At 43.0% G+C, this 23426-nt stretch overlaps 1 protein-coding gene across 1 annotated transcript in view; it reads right to left on the bottom strand.

Annotated features, from left to right (window-relative positions):
- Positions 1 to 23426, bottom strand: part of NRXN3 (neurexin 3) — a 1913991-nt gene that overhangs the window by 1751565 nt on the left and 139000 nt on the right. The window contains exon 4 of the mRNA XM_061611873.1: positions 21924 to 21953. Coding sequence (XP_061467857.1) covers positions 21924 to 21953 — 30 coding nt within the window. The remainder of the gene's footprint in view (positions 1 to 21923; positions 21954 to 23426) is intronic.

Below are 23426 nucleotides of genomic sequence, written 5' to 3'. Positions count from 1 at the left end.
TGGGGTATAAGGGATCAAGTGGTCCTTAAGATATCCTGGACCCAAGTTGTTAAGGACCTTGTAAATTAATTCAAGAACCTTGAACCTGGCCTGGGAACATACAGGCAGCCAATGCAAGCTTTTAAGCACTGGAGTTATCTGCTGGCAGGCATTTGACCCCATTGACAGTCTAGCCATAGCATTTTGCACCAGCTGGACCTCTGCACCAGGCAGCATTATACTAAAGACTTACACCAGTTACCACTGCACAAAGTGCCTCCACAATATTTTTTGCTTCACTCTGTGTGTGTGTGTGTGTGTGTGTGTGTGTGTGTGTGTGTGTGTGTGTGTGTGTGTGTGTGTGTGTGTGTGTGTGTGTGTGTGTAAAAAGTTATATCCCAACCTTACTTCCAGGAGAAGCCCAGGGTGGCAAACAAAAACACTAAAAGCACTTTAAAACATCTTAACAACAATTTTTTTTAAACTATGTTAAAACAAAACACCTTAAAAACATCTTGAAAAAAACTTTATAAACATCTTGTAAAGCAGTTCCAGCACAGATGCAGACTAAAATAAGGTCTCTACTTGAAAGGCTTGTTGAAAGTTCCCCTCTGTCAGCAGCCACACATGCCCCAGCCCATTCGGGAGTGTCCTCTGATCCTCCAAATAGAACAGTACTTCCCAGCCTTTATAAATATAAGACCCCATTTGTAAGCTCAAAAAAATTCATGACCCTCTCCCTATGGTAATTGTAATTTTAGTCTCTGTTAACTAAAAAAATTAAGTGTGGCGAAATCACATCTGCAAATATCCCTTTCCATTAAAAGCTCCTTGCAGACAAGGTGTTGTTTTCTTCCTTAATGCAAAGGTCCAATCAAATTGGTATCCCCATCCCCCCCCCACACAGTCTGAAGATGTACAGACCTGTCTCCCAACACCAGTGGGTTACAGGGACTAAGAACCAGGTTCAAATCCCCACCCAGCTATGAAGCCCACTGGATGACCTTGGGCCAGACACAGTCTCTCAGCCCCACTTATCTCACAGGGTTGGGGTAAGGATAAAAATACCATGTGTACCACCTTGAGCAACTTGGAGGAACGGTGGGATATAAATGCAATAATTAAACAAATAAATTTCAGTTGCAGTATGTGGACACCAGCCTCAGCCAACCTGCTGAACGTTTAAACAACAACAACAACAATAATAAAGAAGTAGTGTGGTAGTGGTGAGGATGCTACACTGTGAATACAAAAGGGTAGATAAACTGAACAGGGGGGTTAGTGCTTTTAGGCCTTGAGATGATCATCAGAACTGATGACTTTGTTAGCGTGCACCTGGGGAATGAGAGTGGAGCAGACGCACACACAAGCACACCTGTCCCTCCTGCAAGCATCTGCAAGTGTGCATGCATTCAGGCACATGGGAGAGGGAAGCCCTCAACTGCCGCAGCGTCTTGGAGAGAGATACTGGGAGAGGCAGAGGGTAGGTGGAAAGAAGGGGGGATGCTGGCACACACATTTAGCCTCAGAGATGGGGGACAAGCATGTTCTGAGCTTCTTCACTGCTCCTTGGCACCATCTGGGCCAAAGGTGAGATCTGGACGGCTACACAAATAAGCATAATTTTTAAAAGGAGATGGCAACAAAGCAGGAGACAAGAAAGGCAGGCAGGCTGGCTGGCAGGAAGGAAGGGGGAAAGCAGCCTTTCCTTGCAGCCTTGCTTCTTTTGGCAGTGAGGAGACAGGAGTGAGAGGAGATGCGAGTCGGCGATAGTGATCCCCTCTTCTTCCTAGTAGCTCCGGCCCTCAACATCCTTCAGCATCTGACACGTTTTATAGGCAGACTCTTGCCCTCAGCACACCTGAAAAATGTTCTGCCACTTCAGCAAAAGTCATCCCCTCCCATTTGGAGAAAGGGATAGGTGTCATCTGTAGCAGCAGTGGAGAGCAGACAGCATCCAGCGAGTGACGACTTCTAAAACATTTTTTCATTTTTTTACTGGTCATAGCCCCCAGGTTGGAAACCACTGATGTAGAATATTTGGTGGCTCAGGAGATTGGACAGTCCTCTTCCATGAGCTTCTTGACAGTTCTCATGATCCAAGCAAAAGTAAATAACTAATTATAAGAGGAAGAAGACAACTGCATATATTCTATAGGTCTTGGTTACATTTCATTAGATGGTGATTCGTTCTATGAAAAATATGCAGCATGTTAATTCTTCATTGAGTACACCTCCCCTAACATTTTGAAAATGTTAAGTGGGTCAGTCTTACCTTTCCCTGAAGGAAAAAAATGGTCAATCTAAGCAAAAGCCTTTTATGTCATCACATATGGGAAATGATCCAGTATATTGTCAATACGCACTATATGCTGAGGCACCATACTGGTTCTTTGCCCACTGCACAGAAGGTGAACACAGAGAAGAACATCATGACCAGCCACGCAGCAGCCTAAGCAGCAACATCAGTGTACAGTAACTCCATTTTTAGGCAATATCTCCCAAACCTACACTGGTAGACCAAGGAATTCCCATATAGCCAGACCATGTAATAACAAAACTAGGCATTCGCTCTCCACTGGAGATGAAGAAATTCATTTCAGTTTGCATTTAAATGCAAGCTTACTTAATTCACGACTTTCCAAAACAAGATGCGAACCAACCATCCTTTGAAATTTGCACCTCTCTGAATTTTGTAATGCAGTTCTCCAACCAAGCAATGTGTACAAAAATGCATTGTTGTTGTTATATGCTTTCAAGTCGATTACGACTTATGGCGACCCTATGAATCAGCGACCTCCAACAGCATCTGTCGTGAACCACCCTGTTCAGATCTTGCAAGTTCAGGTCTGTGGCTTCCTTTATGGAATCAATCCATCTCTTGTTTGGCCTTCCTCTTTTTCTACTCCCTTCTGTTTTTCCCAGCATTATTGTCTGTTCTAGTGAATTATGTCTTCTCATGATAGATAACCTCAGTTTCATCATTTTGGCTTCTAGTGACTGTTCTGGTACAAAAATGAATAAAATAATTTCATAAGATAAGCATCAGTGGGCACATGCAAAAGTGACATGGGTTGTTTCTAGTATATCAACACATTTTATAAATTTATCAGGGATTCAAGCGCATTTTGGAAATTTAGGTTTCTGCAATTAAAGTGGATTAAAATGCTATGTCACCCTAGTGCAAATGTGTCCAAAGTATGATAACCTCAGTTTAATCATTTTAGCTTCTAGTGACAGTTCTGGTTTAATTTGTTCTAACACCCATTTATTTGTCTTTTTCACAGTCCATGGTATGCGCAAAGCTCTCCTCCAGCACCACATTTCAAATGAGTTGATTTTTCTCTTATCCACCTTTTTCACTGTCCAACTTTCACATCCATACATAGAGATTGGGAATACCATGGCCTGAATGATCCTGACTTTGGTGTTCAGTGATACATCTTTGCATTTGAGGATCTTTTCTAGTTCTCTCTCAGCTGCCCTCCCCAGTCCTAGCCCTTCTTCTGATTTCTTGACTATTGTCTCCATTTTGGTTAATGACTTTGCCGAGGTATTGATAATCCTTGACAAGTTCAATGTCCTCATTGTCAACTTTAAAGTTACATAAATCTTCTGTTGTCATTACTTTAGTCTTTTTGACGTTCAGCTGTAGTCCTGATTTTGTGCTTTCCTCTTTAACTTTCAGCAGCATTCGTTTCAAATCATTACTGGTTTCTGCTAAGAGTATGGTATCGTCTGCATATCTTAAATTATTGATGTTTCTCCCTCCAGTTTTCACACCTCCTTCATCTTGGTCCAATCCCGCTTTCCATATGATATGTTCTGCGTATAGATTAAACAAATAGGGTGATAAAATACACCCCTGTCTCACACTCTTTCCGATGGAGAACCAATCGGTTTCTCCATATTCTGTCCTTACAGTAGCCTCTTGTCCAGAGTACAGGTTGCGCATCAGGACAATCAGATGCTGTGGCACCCCCATTTCTTTTAAAGCATTCCATAGTTTTTCATGATCTACACAGTCAAAGGCTTTGCTGTAGTCTATAAAGCACAGGATGATTTTCTTCTGAAATTCCTTGCTCCATTCCATTATCCAACATATGTTTGCGATATGATCTCTGGTGCCTCTTCCCTTTCTAAATCCAGCTTGGACGTCTGGCATTTCTCGCTCCATGTATGGCAAGAGCCTTTGTTGTAGAATCTTGAGCATTACTTTACTTGCATGGGATATTAAGGCAATAGTTCGGTAATTACTGCATTCTCTGGGATCCCCGTTCTTTTGAAGTGGGATATATATTGAACGCTTCCAGTCTGTGGGCCATTGTTTAGTTTTCCATATTTCTTGACAAATCTTTGTCAAAATTTGGACAGATTCAGTCTCAGTAGCTTGTAGCAACTCTATTGGTATGCCATCTATTCCTGGTGTGTAAAGTATGCACAGAAATGCATATATGAGTGAACATAATATGGAAAACTGCTTTTCAAACATGTGTATCTTAGTCAAAACTGCATACAAAAATGTTTTTATTAGGAGAAATTTGCACTAAATTGCTGATGAATCTTTTTCAGGATTTTTTTTAAAAAAATAGCAACTGCTGTGGATATGTAAAGAACTGAATTTAAGATTGTAAAAATGAGAAATGCAGAGAATCGAAAATGACAGGCTTGCCCATTCGTATAGTCTCCACTGAACTAATGTGAAATTTGCTGCTGGCTGGAACAAAGGGGAAGTGGAAAGTACAGTCCATTAAAGAATTCCACTCTGCTAGCAGCTCCTCTTCTCTACACTTCCTCACAACTGCACACAAGACTCAACAAAATCCAGCCATCCCTTGGATTAAGATACCACAGCCAAGATGCTATACAAACAACACTGCAATGACTAGTCCTAACAGGGGGAGGTGCCACAGCTTTGTGGTAGACCACATATTTTGGATATGTAAAAACTAGGATGAGAAACTTCACCCTGGTTGACGTTGGACTGAATAAAAAAAATAAGCAGAGCTATTTCCAAAAAAAGAGAGAGAAATACCTCTGAAGTCAATCTGTCTTCGGAAGTTGCCCTTCTCAGACCCAAAATTCTTAAAACTCCCACAGCCTTCTCCTTCAACAAAGCTTACCTAGTTATTGCTAAACCAGTGCCTGGCTGTGACAATGGACTGGATGAGGGCTAATAAACTGAGGCTTAATCCAGACAAGACTGAGATGCTGCTAGTGGATGGTTCTTCTGACCAGATGGTGGACGTTCAACCTGTCCTGGATGGGGTTGCATTCCCCCTGAAGGAGCAGGTTCATAGCTTGGGGATTCTCTTAGAACCATCTCTGTCACTTGAGGCTCAGGTAACCTCGGTGGCATGGAGTGCCTTCTACCAACTTCGGTTGGTAGCCCAGCTATGTCCCTATCTGGACAGGGATAACCTGGCTTCAGTTGTCCATGCTCTGGTAACCTCCAAGTTAGATTACTGCAATGCGCTCTACTTGGGGCTGCCTTTGAAGACAGTTCAGAAACTGCAGCTTGTGCAAAATGCAGCGGCCAGATTAGTAACAGGGACCAGACGGTTCAAACATATGAAACCGATTCTGGCCCACTTGCATTGACTGCCTGTATGTTTCCCAGCTTGATTCAAGGTGCTGGTTTTAACCTATAAAGCCTCGCATGGCTTAGGACCACAATACCTGATGGAACGACTCTCCTGACACGAATGCACCCGTACACTACGCTCAATATCAGAGGTCCTCCTCCAGGTGCCTACTCCGAGGGAATTTCGGAGGCTGGCAACAAGGGAGAGGGCCTTCTCAATGGTGGCCCCCACATTATGGAAAGATGTTTGTGATGAGGTGCGCCTGGCGCCAACACTGTCATCTTTCTGGCACCAGGTCAAGACTTTCCTCTTCTCCCAGGCATTTTAGCATGTGTTTTTAAATTGCTTTTTAAAAATGTGTTTTTAAATTTGTGTATTTGTTTTTAATGCTTTTAATTGTTGTAAACCGCCCAGAGAGCTTCAGCTATGGGGAGGTATACAAATGCAATATAAATAAATAAATAAATATTGCAGCAGCCCCTGGAGAAACAGGGGAGTCACCAGGGCCTGTCATTCTGGGACTCGAATAAATTACGCTACTGAAAAAAAACTTTACAATTTCTCTGTGGTTAAGGTGCAACTCTCAGCACCTTTCACTAACTACACTTCCCAGGATTCTTTGGGAGAAGCCATGAATGGCTAAAGTGAAATAAAGGTCTGGTGTGGATGTGGCTAGGGACAGCTTTGGTTTAAATTTGGGTGGGAGACTACATGTGCCTGCTGTAGAATAGAAAGGTGGGGAAAACCCTGAAAAAGAATGATACTGTTCACAATGTTTTCCTTTTGGAAAGGAAAGGGGCTTCCCCTGTGCCCGGTGGTCACCCATCCAATCTCATCCCCTCCCCCTTCCTCCCTCCCCCTCCCCCAGGTCAGTTTTACCTATCCTAAGCATGACTGCACAAGAGTAAATCCCACTGAAGTCAAAAAGTATGCAAATGATCAAACCTGCCTTCCTCTCCTCCTCCCTCCTATCCCCTTCCTCTTGCCCCTTCCCTCTCTCTTCCTTCATCTCTCCCTTCCCCACCCCAGCCCCTTCCAATCCCCTCCTTTCCCCTCCTACTCCTAACCCAAATTGTGTTTGGCTTTTGACAAATTTGTAGGGAAGTACAATATCTCAGAGAGGTGATCAGGTCTCCAGCTCGCCTGGTGTATTCACTATAGCTGCCAAATTTCCCTGCTTTTTAAAGTTTGATAGAAATATCTGTTGGCTATAGGTACATTCTTAAACCACATGGTTTTTTCCTATGAGTGAATACAGTATATTAGTGATTGTTTTTGCCAACTTCTCTATTGCTTTTATTGCAATCATTAATTTTGCCAGGCCATCCCCCCCAACAGCTAGTTTCCAGCCATTTTTAGTTCTCTCAGATTATTTAGGATGCTTTCATCTACAAAACCCAGTCAGAGCGCCAAAGGACTATCATATGTACACATTAGCTGCCCATTAGAAGTTCGAGGTTCTGGTTTTGGTGTACAAAGCCCTATACAGCTTGAGACCAGGATACCTGAAAGATCATCTTACCCCTGATATACCCAGTTGATCACTGCGCTCTGCAGGTGAGGGCCTCCTGCAGATACCTTCTTATTAGGAGGTCAACTCCACACAACATGGGAAGCAGACCTTTAATGTACTGGTAACTACCCTTTGGAATTCATCCGCACTCTCTGTTATCTTTTCAGCACCCACTGAAGACCTTCCTCTTTCAACAAGCCTTTTGAGTAGAGACTTTATCCCAGTCTGCGTCTGTGTTGGAGTTGCTTTTTAAGAAGTTTTTTAAAGTTTTTTTTAAAAAGATGTTTTTAAAGATGTTATGTTTTAATATTTTTAAAGATGTTTTGTTTTAATATATTTTAAAGTCTGTTTTTATAATGTTTTAGAGAGATTGTGTTTGTAGCCCTGGGCTCCTGGTGGGAGGAAAATTAGAATATAAATTTAATAAATAAATAAATAAGATGAATCTAACCAACATACACACTATATGGGTGGTATTCAACTATTACGTCCCATTAGCACAAGATTTTCACTTGTGCAATGGGACTTTCCCCCCTCTCCTATCCCTGTACACAGCCCACGTCCTCCCCAAATCTGCTCCAGTGGGTTGCGGAAACCCCTTGAACAGTTTTAAGGGGCATATGGGAGGAGGATAGGGGGAGAACATTCCGTGGTACAAGGAGAACCCTTGCACTGACAGAATGAGAGACTTAGTGCTATGCTGAAGTCTATATATGTTTGTGTGTGTGTGTGTACATACATAGGAAAGCCCATCGTATTCAGAAAAAGCTCCCATTGTATGTACAGACACTCCAACAATGAGAGCTTATTCCAAATGTTTGGTAGTCTTTCAGGTGTTAAGTAACATCTATATAATTTCAAATGAGCCTTTCCTTTTCATTTAGAGTTCATGGATTAGCTGTTTCTCAAATGTAAAACCTGGAGATTTTGTGTGTATGTTTAAAAAGACATAATTAAAAGAAAGGAATTCATCTGAAATACCATCTGCTTAACAAAACAAAACAAAAATTGATGCTTTTAAAGAAAAGGCAAAGATGGGAAATGCCGAAGTGTTTCAGAACGGATTTCCAAGCAACAAAAAGCACGGTGTACCCATTTTATAGGACAAATCAACATCTCATGAACGATAGCTAAAGCTGGCAATGTAGATGTAATGATGCCTTTTTTCTTTATAATTAGATACTATTAGATTGCAATTTTTAAAAAATAATTAGTCGCTGATGGTTTGCTTAAATATTTGCATAAACCCTTGGCTACTATGCTGATCTCATTCACAAGGCTCTTAAATCCTAGTGGTGTTGTTGGCAAAGAGAAATGGAAAAATATTTTGCACATAATGCATTTAAATGCTGCGAATTATTTAAGCATGCAAAAGGAGGTCAATAATTTTTCCCCTTGTCACCTGCCATTCAGCACTTTTCACCTTGTTTCTCTACTTGGAAATAAATCCCAGTGATGTAAATGGAACTTGCTTCCAAGAAATAGTGCTCATTGTAGCCACAAAGTGTTTTAAAAGAAAATTACATTAACACATAATTCATTTCTCTCTACTGCATATTACATATATTATTTCACTTGCAAACATGTATATTATATAGTTTTGCAGATCATTGACAAATGGACTTTAAAAAGTGTGGGGGAAGATCTAGACAGTTTCTAATCACCCCATCTGCATGTGTAACATGGAATTAGGTTCTGACCAAAACATTCCATAAAATGGAGTGCCATTTCACGTTAAAGTACAGAAACCCAAGCTAGTCACTGAGTGTATGTGATGTCCCTGTATATAGATATTAGTGTAAATATGGTAAGTGCAGGTTTATTAAAGTATATATGGTAAGTGGACTGAGTGAGAGGGGGGAGTACATGGGCTAGAATGCTGGAGAATGCTGTATGATGACTGGCTGAGCATTTGAGTGGCTGAAGGTATAAATGAGAGGATGACAGTTGAGAGAGGGTTGTTTTGGGTTGTGAGGAGTTAAGGGAGTTGTGGGTTGGATTGCATTAGGCTGGTATTGAGGCAGATTATATATGACTAGAAACATAAAGAGTAACACAATATATGAAACCATATGCTTGTTAAATATACCTTAAGTAATCTTGTTATTTCCTGGTGTTTATAAATAAATATTTTCTTGGTTTACCAAAAGTCTGATCCTTGGCTGGGGCTTTCACAGACCAGAAGGGTAGGCAGGGTATTTACCAAGGTGGAGAAACAGTATCAAATGGTGGCAGAGGTGTAGAGATAGTGTAACATCATCAAGTATCCAGAGCAACCCAGGGCTGTATACTTTATAGACACAAAGATACAGGGGGGTTGTGGCCTGCAAGTGCACCCAGACACAAAGTAACAATAAGCCAGAAGGAGACTAAGACAAAGTCTCTAGGCAATATTGTGAAATAGGGAGTGGCTGGTGGTGCTGCCTAGCAGTGGGATCTTCTGAGATCTGTGCTAGAGATGGTGAGAGAACAAATAAAAACCAGGATCCTGACTGGTGGTGACCAGAGCTGGGGCACACAAGGTGGGACCTGACAGGTGGTGGCAGCAGGAGAGATCCTGACAGGTGGTGGCAGCAGGAGGGATCCTGACAGTACACTCAACAGGGAACTACAGCAAGGGATGTAAGAGAATTTTATTTTGTCCGGATTTTTAAGCAAATTGACCTAATTTGCACCTCCCAGACTGACAGCACAATCCTAACCATTGTAAGTCCTTTTGAGTAAGCCAAAGGAAGTCCTTTTGAGTTCAATGGGTCTTACGTCCATGAAAGGGGGGGCTAGGATTGCAGCCTTGTATGCAGATTGGAACATCCTTCCTTCTCCTTCTCCTTCTCCTGGCAAGGCCCAGGTCCTCGCTGCCGGTTCTCGACGCAGGGCCTCCTCCTCAACAACAGCCCGGTGCCCCCTGCCCAACAGCAGCCTGGCACGGGGCCTGTTCTGCAGGGCCTCCTGCTCAACAGCAGCCGCCGCTGCCGCATCCTTCTCCTCCTCCTGCTCCAGGCAAGGTCCAGGTCCCCGAGCTATTGCTCCCACAACCGTCTCCTGACATAAATAGGGTTGCCAGGTCGGAACCATCCAAAAACCTGAGAAAATGGGGGCGGGCCCTAGTGACATCAGGGGGCGGGCCCTAGTGATATCATTAAACATGATACATTGTATCAACCACAGTTGCTTGGAGCATACCATTCAAAAAAAATTCTCTGGAGATTAAAATAGAAATCTTACCTAAAATAGGGTGTTCCTAGGTCCATCTGAAGTGACAAGGTCATTCTTTCTCACAAGCTTAGGGTGATGCAAAATGGAAATGGACTGCCTTCAAGTTGATCCCAGATAGGGTCTTCATGGTAAGCAGTACTCAGACAGAGGTGGTTTACTATTGCCTTCCTCTGAGTCTGAGAGGCAGTGACTGGCCCAAGGTCACCCAGTGAGCTTCATGGCTGTGTGGGGATTCAAACCCTGGTCTGCCAGGTCACAGTTCAACGCCTTTAGGGAACATTTAATCTAGCTTACTTGCTTCTGGGAAGAAGGGTTTACATGCCCTCAGGACAGCCCATTATTGGAAGAAAGGAGCTTAGTGTTGCAGAGACGTTAGATGGGAGCACAGATAGATGCCCCTGAAGGCAGCAACTGTAAGCATGCTTATTAAGGAACTAAGCCCCATAGAACTCAATAGGACTTACTTCTGAGTAGATACGGTTGCAGCCATGTTAAGGACAAGGGAGGGCATTCTAGGCAAAACAGACAAATAATTGGGTGTCAGAACAAATTAAACCAGAACTATCACTAGAAGCTAAAATGATGAAACTGAGGTTATCATACTTTGGACACATCATGAGAAGACATGATTCACTAGAAAAGACAATAATGCTGCGAAAAACAGAAGGGAATAGAAAAAGAGGAAGGCCAAACAAGAGATGGATTGATTCCATACAGGAAGCCACACACCTGAACTTACAAGATGTGAACAGGGTGGTTCATGACAGATGCTCTTGGAGGTCACTGATTCATAGGGTTGCTATAAGTTATAATCGACTTGAAGGCACATAACAACAACAACAAACCTCTCTGATAGACTGTGGGAATGCTGTGGACACAATATATTTCAACTTTAGCAAAGCTTTTGACAAAATGCCACATGATATTCTGATTAGCAAGCTAGCTGAATGTGGACTGGATGGAACAGCTATTGGGTGGATCCACCATTGGCTACACAATCATATTCAGAGTGCTAATCAATGGTTTCTTCTCAACGTGGGGGGGGGTAACTAGCGGGCTACTATAGGGCTTTGTCTTGGACCCAGTGCTCTTCAACATTTTTATTAATGACTTGGATGAGGAGGGGCAGGGAATGCTTATCAAACTTGTAGATGATGCAAAATTTGGAGGAATACCTAATTCCCTGGAAGACAGAAACAAAATTCAAAGGGATCTTAATAGGCTGGAGCATTGGGCTAAAAACAGCAGAATGAAATTTAACAGGGATAAGTGTAAAGTTCTACACCTAGGAAAAAGAAACCAAATGCAGTTATTAAGATGGGGGATACTTGGCTCAGCAATACTACATGCAAGAAGGATCTTGGGATTGTTGTTGATCACAAACTGAATATGAGCCAACAGTGTGATGTGGCTGCAAAAAAGGCAAATGCTATTTGAAGCTGCATTAACATTTGGAGGCAATATGCCTCTGAAGGCCAGTTGCGCTTATTTATTTTATTTATCTATTAAACTGATATCCCGCCCTTCCTCCCAGAAGGGTCCTGCTTGCAGGCTTCCTATTACGGTTGGGGTGAGGAACTAGATGTTCTTATGTCCTTAAGGGAACCTGAAAACTACTGAAAGGTACCAGGAGAACAGATGGGCCCAACTCCTGCTGTGCAGCTCCCAGCACGGCCGGATGAAGCAGGGTGGCCAAGGCAAACTAAGACTCCGAGCCCTGGCCTGAGGCAGGATTGGACCAGATGCGAGGATCCGCTTCATTTACCCAGGAATGTTGGATGCAGACCCATGGGTGCTCTCTAGCCCACTGCTGTCTGCACTGGCAGCGGCTCTCAGGGCTTCAGGCAGGGGTGTCTCTCAGTTCTACCTGGAGATGCCGCTGAGGACTGAACCTGGGCCCTTCTGCATGTGCAACAGTTTCCCTAAAAATAAAGTAAGATTCTAGTCCTTATGGTTCTGAATGAAGGGTGATTTAAAAAGGGAGCTGCTTTATACTGAGTTAGGCCATTGGTCCATCTGGTTCAGCATCAGCACTGTCTACAGCGACTGGCAGCGACTGTCCATGTTCTCTACCACTGAGTTACGGCCATCTTCCCTTGATTTAAAAGGGGGGGGACGGGCTCTGGCCTGCAGGTCCCCCAATATCACCTGCTCCACAGGCTCTTCTCAGGCGGGAGGGAGTTCAGCACTGGGCAGTCTCTGCTTGAGGAGAATTTTGAAAGTGCACATTGGGCAAGCTGGCAGCTGACCCAAGGCATCTCCTCAGGCCACTGACCCACAGACAAAGCCAGCTGGGGCCTCAGGTTGATTTGGCTGCTGGTGGTCAATGGCTCTTGACAGACAAAAAGAGGCTTCCTACTCTGCTGCGGGGGGCTTTGCACGCACACTGAGAGGTTTAACTTCCAGAGTCTTGAGTGGAGGCAACTCAATGCTGAAAAAAGACTAGAAACTTGTTAGCAGAGTTAGGTTTGGGATCAAGAGCAGACCCAGCGCTGATGTGTGTGTGTGTGTGTGTGAGAGAGAGAGAGAGAGTGAGTGAGAGAGACTTTCCCTGTGAAGTAGCAGACTTTTACGCTGCAGCAATAACTGAGGATTCAGACTTAGTAAAATAAGGAACAGCTTGCTTCATTGAAGGAAATACACAATAGATAGGAAAGGGATTCTAGTTCTAGTAAACTACCTCCATTGGAGGTTCATGGACCTGACATGGCCTTTGCCCTCATGCTGCAGGTGAGAGAGACAAAGCAAAGACATCTCTTCTCTTCAAGAGACAGCGAAGAAGCAGGAAGGAGAGAGTTGGAAGGTGTGGTCAGCATTCCTAAGAGGTATCAGTTTTCAGGAAGGAAGATGAGCATATGACCAAAGGAAAGGCACAGCCTAGCAACCTGGAGGTCTCCTCTCTGTCTCCCTCCAGACATGGAAACACCCAAATCGAGTTGCATTTCCACAATTCCAACACAAGTGATGCTTAAAATGGAAACTGTGATTTATCAGGGACAGGGATTAGGAAACAGACATTGTTCCTGGGGAACCTGGCCTGGTTTTCCCTGCCTTCCATCTGCAAGATTCTTTCTTTATTTTAAGACCCACTCTGCACCCACCTGTTCCCGGGGCTGCCAGCTTTCTTTGGGTGGCAGCCAGAAATTCAAGACGTAGAACTTTCATTGTCACAGAGATGAGGGGACGGGCCTGTTCACCTGCTGAAGTTCCATACAAACACAAACCCAGCTGGAAAAATCACATGGCAACCTCATCCTGCTATACATTTTGCTTATTTAAACATTTGGTTTTCAACAATCCAAGGAGCAGTGGCAGACATGGAACCACCAGCTTTCCACAATCAGAAAAGGAAGAGGGGGGGCCCAGGGTGTGAGAGTGTGTGTGTGTGATGGAATTTCCTCCCCCAAGGTGTGGTGATGGCCAGAGACTGCTGAGCCCCATCTCTCAGGCCTCTCTCTCTCTCTCTCTCTCTGACCTCTCAGGCCTCTCTCTCTCTCTCTGACCTCTCAGGCCTCTCTCTCTCTCTCAGGCCTCTCTTCTCTCAGGCCTCTCTCTCTCTCTCTCAGCCCCCCCCCTCTCTCTCTCTGGCCTCTCTCTCTCTCTCTCTCTCTCTCTCTCAGGCCTCTCTCTCTCTCTCTCTCTCTCAGGCCTCTCTCTCTCTCTCTCTCTCTCAGGCCTCTCTCTCTCTCTCTCTCAGGCCTCTCTCTCTCTCTCAGGCCTCTCTCTCTCTCAGGCCTCTCTCTCTCTGCAATCAGCCGCAGTCCAACCTGCTCCAGCTCCTGCCACCCGCAGCCTTCTGCTTCCAAACGAGATTCCAAACTGCTCTATCGGCCACGATGCAAACCGCAGCCAGAAACGCCCATCGCGGCTGCTCCTCCCACCCAGCAGCCATGCGTGTCAATCACGCATGCGCGCCTGAGGGGGACGTCCAAAAGCCGGAGATCAGCCTCTTCACACCAAATATGGCTGGAGGCCGGAGACGGCCCACTTTTGCTGGAGACTCCGGCAGAAAACCGGAGACCTGGCAACCCTAGACATAAACCAGCACCAGCACCAGCAGCCCAGGGAGCAGCAGCTGAGCAAGCCCGTGGACATGGAGAGGAAGACAATACCGGAACAGCAAACAGCTTCACTGTAACAAACGCCTGTCGCCCTTCTGCCTCTTGGGAGCTGCCACCCCCACTAACACCACCTCCTCTTTCTTGGCGGTGCCAATAATGATAATGTTATTTGTTATTTAATTTTTGTAAATTGTATTGTTTTTATTGTATTTTTATTGTCTTCTTATACCTGTTTATTTTTCTTTGTAAGCCGCCTTGAGGGCCTTTGGCTGAAAGGTGGGGTATAAATAAATTATTATTATTATTATTATTATTCAGATTTCACACTTCTCTAAATCTTGCGATATAGTTCTCTGCTCCAAAAATATATCACAATGAGTAAGTAAATAAATAAATACATTTTAGGGTGAGATATATTTAGAAATGCATACACTGAGATAAAGTACCATTTAACTATGAATTTTCATACTTTTAAAAAAATTTCAGAGATTAATGTGGAATCAGGTTGATGAAAATTATGAATAAGCACATGCAAAATTGAACATTGACCAGAAACAGATTGCATCATCCATCCCTATCTGCAGCCAAATCCTGGCTTTCACATAATCATAGCTGGAAGGGGCCCATAAGGCCATCAACCTCCTGCTCAATGCAGGAATCCAAATTAAAGCACACCCAACAGGTGGCTCTCCAGCTGCCTCTTGAATGCCTCCACCCAGTATGGGAGAGCTCACCACCTAAGGAGGTTCCACTCTTGTACCACTCTAGCAATTAGGAAGTTTTCCCTGATGTTCAGCCAAAATCTATCTTCCTGCAACTTGAGCTCATTATTCTGTGTCCTGGCCCTGGCTTTCCAAGAACTGTATCTGTATGATGCGCTTATTTACAAAATATGTGTTTGCTGCATTCCCACTTTACATTTTTAGGTGTATACTTCTTAAAAGTCTTGGTTGTGCCCACCTCAATCCACATGGACCAGAGATGAGGAAACTTTGGCCTTTCAGATATTGTTGGACTACAATTTCCATCAGCTCCAGCCAATATGGCCAATAGTCAGGGATATGGGAACTGTGGTCCGGCAACATCTGAAGGGCCAAAAACTCTACACAGCGATTATCAGCTTGCATGCCAAAAAGCCTGAGCAAATTGAAATGTTGCAAGTAAAGTGGTGAGGAAGAGAACACCACACAGAGAAATGCAAAGAATACATGAATAACCCTATATGTAGTCCCATGTGAAAACTGTATGCATGTTTGTGCAGCACGCATTGTGCATTATGCATTAAAGAGTGTGGCAGCCTGCACATCACGTTATGCTACCCTGCAGTTCTCTGCATTCGGGTGAAACAATATGCCACAGTGAAACTTAGATGTGCTTAAGCTCTCACCAAAATCAATAGCATATTTAAGTATCACTGATTTCAATCTGACTTTTAATGCACCTATTAAGTTGTCTTTAGGTTTCATTCAACATCTCTTAGAACTCCACATGTATAAAAGAATAAAAGAAGTAAAATAACCATAGCTAGTTCATATATACATAGTGCTTTAGTGCTTCAGAAGGAGTCCATATACATTACAGCAGTATTTTAACATCCAGCCTCAGAGAAGTCATCTGCTGAGAGCTGGGACCATCATAGTTCAATGATAGAGCACATATTTGCATGCAAAAGGTTCCATGTTTAATCCTTGGCATCGCTAGTTAGAAGGATCTGGGAGCATGTGATGGGGAAGACCCTGCCTGAGCAGACAATACTGGGCTGGATGGAGGAATAGTGCAGCCTGATGTATGCCAGCTTCTTATTTGCTTATTATTATCCTCCTATTATAGGTGAAAGGCCCTCCGTGGCACAGAGTGGTAAGCGGCGGTAACACAGCCGAAGCTCTGCTCACGGCCGGAGTTCGATTCCAACAGAAGGAGGAAGTCGAATCTCCGGTAAAAGGGGTCAAGGTCCACTCAGCCTTCCATCCATCCGTGGTCGGTAAAATGAGTACCCGGCATATGCTGGGGGGTAAAGAAAGGCCGTGGAAGGAACTGGCAATCCCACCCCATATATATACTGTCTGCCTAGTGAACGTCACAAGATGTCACCCTAAGAGTCGGAAACGACTTGCACTACAAGTGCGGGGACACCTTTACTTTTTTATTATAGATGAGGGAGCCAAGACTAAGTGGGTACCCAGTGTGTTTATGGCTGAGACGAGGATTAGACTTCACTGCTCACATTCTGGGCCATTACACAACACTCGCTCTCCATGGGGGCCTCCTGTCTTCTCACATTAAAAGGGAAGAAATTGGAGGCTAGCATCCCAAAAGAGAAATCAATGGCATTTACTCTGGACGGAGGGGGAGGGCTGACCTATTTTCTTTTGTGGCTTCCCACATTTTACTGCACATGGTTTGCAAGTGGAATCATACCTGTAGTACAGTGTGCAAAGAGAACAGAAACCAATGTGTGATCAAACCAAGAGGAATAAAAACAAAACAAAACAAGCACTGTAGGAACGAGGAGATTTATAGTAGAATGCAACAGGAAGGTCAATTATAATTTCCTTATCTAAAGACTGTCTAGAGAACAAATGATACAGTAGAATGTGACTAGACATTAACTCAAGCTCAATAGCAGATTAGAAGAAGGTTATTTATGATCTATTTTGCCATCATTTATTTAGTGGGGTTTGAAAATACACTCTACCTAACAGTTCTTAATTCTCATCCTCTTTATTCCACAAGAAAGAATAGCCACTTCACTACTCAAGTCCACCCAATAGTTCTTGGATATGGCATATTATTCATTTCTTGATGTTGGGTAAAACTGTAAGGCATTGCAATATTCAAATCACAAAATCCACATTTGGAATAAATGCTTTAAAACAAATCCTCTTATTATAATTTTAGCTCTGCATGAATGCCCAAAAATGCTGGCTCCCAAAGAGGAAACTAGAGCAGCTTTGCTCCTCCCCGCAGCCACCATCCTTGGCTATAGATTGTGGTTAAGGAAGAGAGACCGTACCCACAATCCCAGGTTCAGATGACACGCAAAGCCAAACACTGGCTTCACTGCTGTTCCATGCTAAGCTAAAAGGTTCAGGGACGAGTAAAGCGGGTGCAAGCTTCTCTCCAGGAGCCAGCACATTTGCACTTAGCCATACTTTAGCTTACTGTGACATGTGAACCAAGCCAGAGAGTGCTGGAGGATCAGGCATGTGCCCTCCCTGCCACCCGGAAGAAAACATGTGACACAGGCATTCTACACGGAGGCTATTATGCATGCACACATTTACATAATCTTGCAAGATAATGGCAAAACACATTGTATTTCCAAGCAACATATTAGGCAATAATTTTTTTAAAAAAAACAATAATCTCTCTGAAGATGAAAGGAGCTGATTTAATTTGAATGGGCTTTCACAAGTTCTCTTTTCTTCCTTCTTTCTCAGACCATCCAACAGGAGACCCACAGCAGATGTGAAGTGTTTCTGCCTTTTTTATAGCCACAATTAGGGATGGGTAATACCCTTCCTGCATGCCAGTAACAGGTGTAAGCTGCTGAAAGGCAAGATGAAACTGCATGTCTCAGTTAATGTGTCTTAATGAGTCATGCATGCAACAGAAAACCTCTACCTTTTGCAGAATTGATTTTTTCCTCTTCCACTAGACTCCCACAGCATAGTGCTCTTCTAATCACTTGAGCTACATTGCAACAGGTGTTCCTCTTTTTAAGTTTCAACATCACTTCTTTATCACTTTTTCCTAGACAGAAGACTGTTCCTTTATAAAGTATGCATTGCAACATGATCCACCTACATTCAACTGATTCCATATTTTAGCACAAATGCACCAATATATTCCATTAACAGACCTACTAAGTATGCTGGCTGGCTACCTGGCGCTGGTTTCATTTATTGGTGCTGTAACACAGCGAAGAGAAACCTGTGGACCTCCAGATGTTGTTAGGCTACAACTTCCATCATCCCTGACTGATGGGATTTGGAGTTCAACAACATCTGGAGGGCTGCAGATTCACCATCCCTGTTGTAACACAAGTGAGAAGTTCCAAAGTTGTGTTGGCCCATGACATCTGACTATTTCCTTTGCTTTCCACACTACATCCTATGTATTTTTTTCTTTCCAAATGCCACATGGGAGACTATAGCACAAAATAAATAAGACATCTCTCCTTCAGGATAAAAATTAAAGCATTAGTATGGGCCACACAATTTTTTAAAAGAAGACACCTGAACATTTTACAAGCATGTCAATAATCAGAGCCATTCTTTTTAAAAGAAAATGATCTATACCTTTACTTCTACCTATAAGGTATGAAGTTGTATGTCCACATAAGTACAGGTACGGAGGTTTGTCCACCGGGGGCAAGGCAAGAGAAAAGAGCAAGAGGGAGGATTTAAAAAAATAACAAAAATAAAATTAGATCACTGTGCACATCACCAAATGACAATTTGAAAATAAGCATATGAACACAGCACAAAAGAAGAAAAAAATACATCCAAAGGGCAAACTTTAAAAAGAGGGAATAACAAACCACACCACACAGATTAAAAAGGTACTACTTAAGCTCTTTAGCTCCAATTTTATATGAAGAAAGGCAAGCCTCTCATGCAGTAGCAGCATATCAGCAATGCACAGCACACCACATCAAACTGAAAACTACAAAGAAAACAAAGCTTAACACGTGGGGCAAATGTGGAAATATATTTGCTCAATATTTTCCACCTACCAATAGTGGTGTGGGATGAATAAGATTGTGTAGTTTGTTCCAGATACATAAATACACACACTGTATCTCTATATTATATTACCACTGTATATAATATGCATTTATACACATATCCAATCACACAGGTATGTTAGAATTTTATACACACTATATAAATATTCATCGGAGTGGAACAATGGAGAGAAATAGCTGGAAAGAAAAATACAGCCACGTTAACTTGACACAATGGGATGGGTAAAGGGGGACGGAAAGAAATGCCAGAGGTCATTAATTCCTAGTATAGTCACCAGGTAAGTGGTAGCAATATGAAGAAACCATTGTCATTGACCAAAGGCAGGCTGAAGTCACAAGAGTGTCTTCAACCTCTATGGGCAGCAGTTTGCAACCTACATGCCAGTGAATCCCATTGCATAAAGCAGGCATTTCACCACTTGCTTCAATGGATGCACACTCCAGAATGTAATGCCTTTTCATGAATCTGCCTGGTAAAACATGAGCTCATAGTTCCTGAAGAGCTCCCTGTCATTGTCCCATTTACACCTGAGTATGGACAGTTGGGACTTGCCAAGTGCAGTATTTACTCTATGGCAGCTCACCATGCCTGGCTATAGACCAGCTGAAAAGTGAAGCGGGGTAAAGAGGCAAGTGAAGAGCTCCTTGGAACCTAGCCAAGTACTCTGAATAGAGATGGAGGGGAAGAGAGGCTCTTAATGCAATGATAACAGTGACTGAGCAGGAACTGAGACTGGGTCTGCTAAGCCTCTGAGCTGACACCCAGGTTGCCCCACCACCTTAAAACCTAGGGGACAGATTACATGGGACCTTAACTGCATCGTTTGTCCTTTGTTTTGTTGTTGATCTGAATCAGGACACTAGCAAAAGAAACAGAGGGCATTAGACCTTTAGTACCTGCTGCAATCTCAAACTGGTCCCCCACAAACACCTGTAATTTGCATGGGGGGGAGGTCCCATTCATTCAATATTCATTCACTTCAGAGGCGTCAGTGGGACCGAACCAGACTGGGACTGCAGTGAGGGTCAAAGGCCCCCTACACCCAATGCTAAGGTCTTGATCCAGATTGCTGCCCACCCTGGCAATTTGAGGTGGGGGACTTCACTCAATGGCACAGCTACACAATTATGCACATGTAGTTTGGCCCTTAGGAAATGCCTCTGATTTTCAAATAGCTGTGCTTAGTGACATCACTCCCCACTAACCAGAAATCTTATGGCTTTAGTTTTTACTTGTAAACCACCCTTTCCCTGTCTGGCAATGGCTTCTCCTCTTCACCATGATGGCTGACCTTGGAAAGCAGCACATAGGACTGGGTGCTAGCATTTGCTCTTTGTGCCACACTACTATAGCAAGGATCCTGCTGCTCCCTTTTTCAGACCCAGCAGGAAGACCACAGTCAGTCTGTGCCAGCTCACCAATAATATGTTTGATAAAGAGGGTTGTTTGGCAAATAAAATTGGATTCCTCTAGGCCACTTGCCAGGGCAAGGATGCTGTGGTGGATGCCAAAGGGTATGAATCTGCTTGTGTCAAGCCAGCAAAATAGGAACAAGTGTGCTCTAGTACTACTTAGCTCTGATTTGCCTCCTAGTGCTGTGATCCCAGGTCAGCTTCCTGCTGCCTGGCTAGAGGGGCCCCAGCTTCCCAGCCTGAAATCAGCAGGGGTAGATTGTACCCTAAACATCTTGACTGAAGCAGAGCTCTTAGATTCCAAAGCTGAAAGTTGTCCAGATGATCCCTTTGTTATGTCGGCTCTCATACGCCTGAGATCAAAAACTGAATGGAATCACTCTTCTGGTCAAGGAACCACTTTGCTCATCTGTCTCATCCAATAGTTCCTTGCTGTTTGATGAAATGGAGGCTGTATATCCAGCATCTCTCCCTATATCTGCCCTATTCAGAAGAAGCAATAGAGCCAGATACCTGCAGGTCATCCCACAGCAGCACAGAATCTACTGAATTCCCTACTCACTCCCTGCATGCTTGTTTCTCTCCAAATGTTACATCACTACTTTGTGCCCAGCATGAGACCAATAAGCTCCTTCTGCCAAATTCTCAATGCACAATAACATCTGACCAAAGCTACAAAAACAAGGCCTCTGATTTAGAACCAATTCATTGTACAGACCAAGCCTTCGTTATACCAACACTCATTTGTTGGAACATTACATTCTGAATGTATTTTAATATTATATGCTGCAGACTGGAAACAGAAAGGCCATTAGCTCTAAATTGTCTTCATGGATCTGGAATCATTCTGTGAAAACTGTATGTTCTTGCAGAAATGGGGAGTGAAATTGTGAAGGCCAGGGTTACCACACAGGTGAAGCCGCTATGCCAGATATCAAAACAAAGGCAGAAAGGCTGGTAGGTATATGAAGAGAAGGAGCCTGTCCCCCATTTCTCTTTTCATTTTGCTTACATCATATCAACTCGCTCACTGTCAGCACACCTGACTTTGGACTTAATAGAATTATCTTCTTGGGCAGCCTTTGCCAACCTGGTGCCCTCCAGATGCATTGGACTACAGCTCCCACCAACCCTGACCACTGGCCATGGTTGCTGGAGCAGATGGGAGCTGCAGTCCAAAACAACTGGAAGGCACCAGGTTGTGAATGGGAGGCTGCTCTTGAACATTGGTCATAAGCCCAAAGTTTGGCAAATGAGTGATGGAAAAGCAAAAGATGGGGAAAACACAAAGCAGATTGGCTGCTTTGGGAATATGGCCTTATGCAAGCTAAGCCAGGACTAGGAAGAAGCATGGGTCATTGTGGCCACATTCAGATACTGACAAAAACAGGAAAGAAAATACTTACCTTGTTCACCCATCATCAAGTGTGAAAGGCCTTTGAGAAAGAGAAAGAAAGGGAGTGAGAAAGTAAGCAGAAAAGGAGAAAGACAAACATAGAAAGATACACGCATCAGTCATTTATATAGCCTAATAGTATTGGAGACCATCACATACTTGATCAAAAGGAAGTATGGATACTGTACTCCATGCATGCACACACACACCCCACAACTTCCCATCTTAAAGGGGAAAGCTTGGACTGCAGTTAGAGAAAATATTCCATTGATATCAATGAGACCCACTGATTTTAATGGAAGTAGATTGGCCATAGTCAGATGTCAACATCAGACATATACCTTGGGAAGAAGAGTTGGAGGCACTGTAGCATGAAGATTTTGTAGGCAATCACAGTCATTTTATCAAATATATAGCCATAGTCCATATTCCTGCTTAAAGTTTTACAAGCCACCATTAACCTCACATCACTTGCTTTGTGTATCTCTTAATTTTCAGTTTCTATACTAGCATATTTCAAGTTTTCAGGTTTTTATTAATTTGTTCATTTTTTTTATTTCTTCATCCTTACAAGTCTAAAATCCAGATCATCCAAAGTAAATATGCATCCAAAAGAACTCTCCACCAGAGAAGGGGATTAATATTTGTAATAATTCTATGTACACATACACAACACACACACACACACACGTTTAAATGTTCAAGATTACTAAGGATTTTTTTGGGGGGGGGAGAGAGATAATCCAAAACCACAGGTTTAACAATCACTTCCCCTCCTTTACTATAAATATATGGAGCAGATTCCTTTTGATTAAGATATGTCCCTTTTTTGTTTTTGTAAGACATTGTGGAATGCTGTATTGTTACTTTATTTGGGGATATTCTTATGCAACTCAATTTTATTATTATTTATTATTTAATTAATTAATTTATGTCCCACCCTTCCTCCCAGCAGGAGGTTCCTACTGCCACTGATGCCTAGGAAAAAAAATCATATCATCAGTTCTGATGAAAAGCAGTTTAGGTCCAGGAATATGTTGAAGCATGTCATACAAACTGCACATGAAAAAAGAGTGCAAAATGTATTGTTGTTGCTGTTGTTATCCTATTCTGACACTGAACTCTCTATTGGACTCTCAGTGATCTCTCACTCAAGGGACATGTTGAGTCTACATCTGCCTAGTTACAGAAATATTGAAGCATCACATGTTCCTAGACTAATTCATTGGATTTGGGGGTTCTGTATTTTTACAACAGGAAAATGTGAAGGAGGGGAATAGTAGTTGTAGAAATACAGTAGCAGTAGGAGAAATAAAAGGCTTATCATGTCCCATCTCATTTCCCATTCTTAGGGAATTGCTTGAGATAAAAAAATTCAGTAATAGGTGATCTGTAATTGCAGTTGCACTTTTAATTTAATGATTAGCGGAATGCTTCTCATGCTTTACACATTATTCATGCATTACATGGAGGACTTAATCTCTATGTGCATTAAATGAGGAGCTAATATCTG

Source organism: Rhineura floridana, chromosome 2, assembly GCF_030035675.1.
Source record: "Rhineura floridana isolate rRhiFlo1 chromosome 2, rRhiFlo1.hap2, whole genome shotgun sequence".
NCBI classification, from domain to species: domain Eukaryota; kingdom Metazoa; phylum Chordata; class Lepidosauria; order Squamata; family Rhineuridae; genus Rhineura; species Rhineura floridana.
The sequence above is the reverse complement of the archived record's forward strand: the minus strand, read 5'-3'. Positions and strand labels throughout refer to the sequence as shown.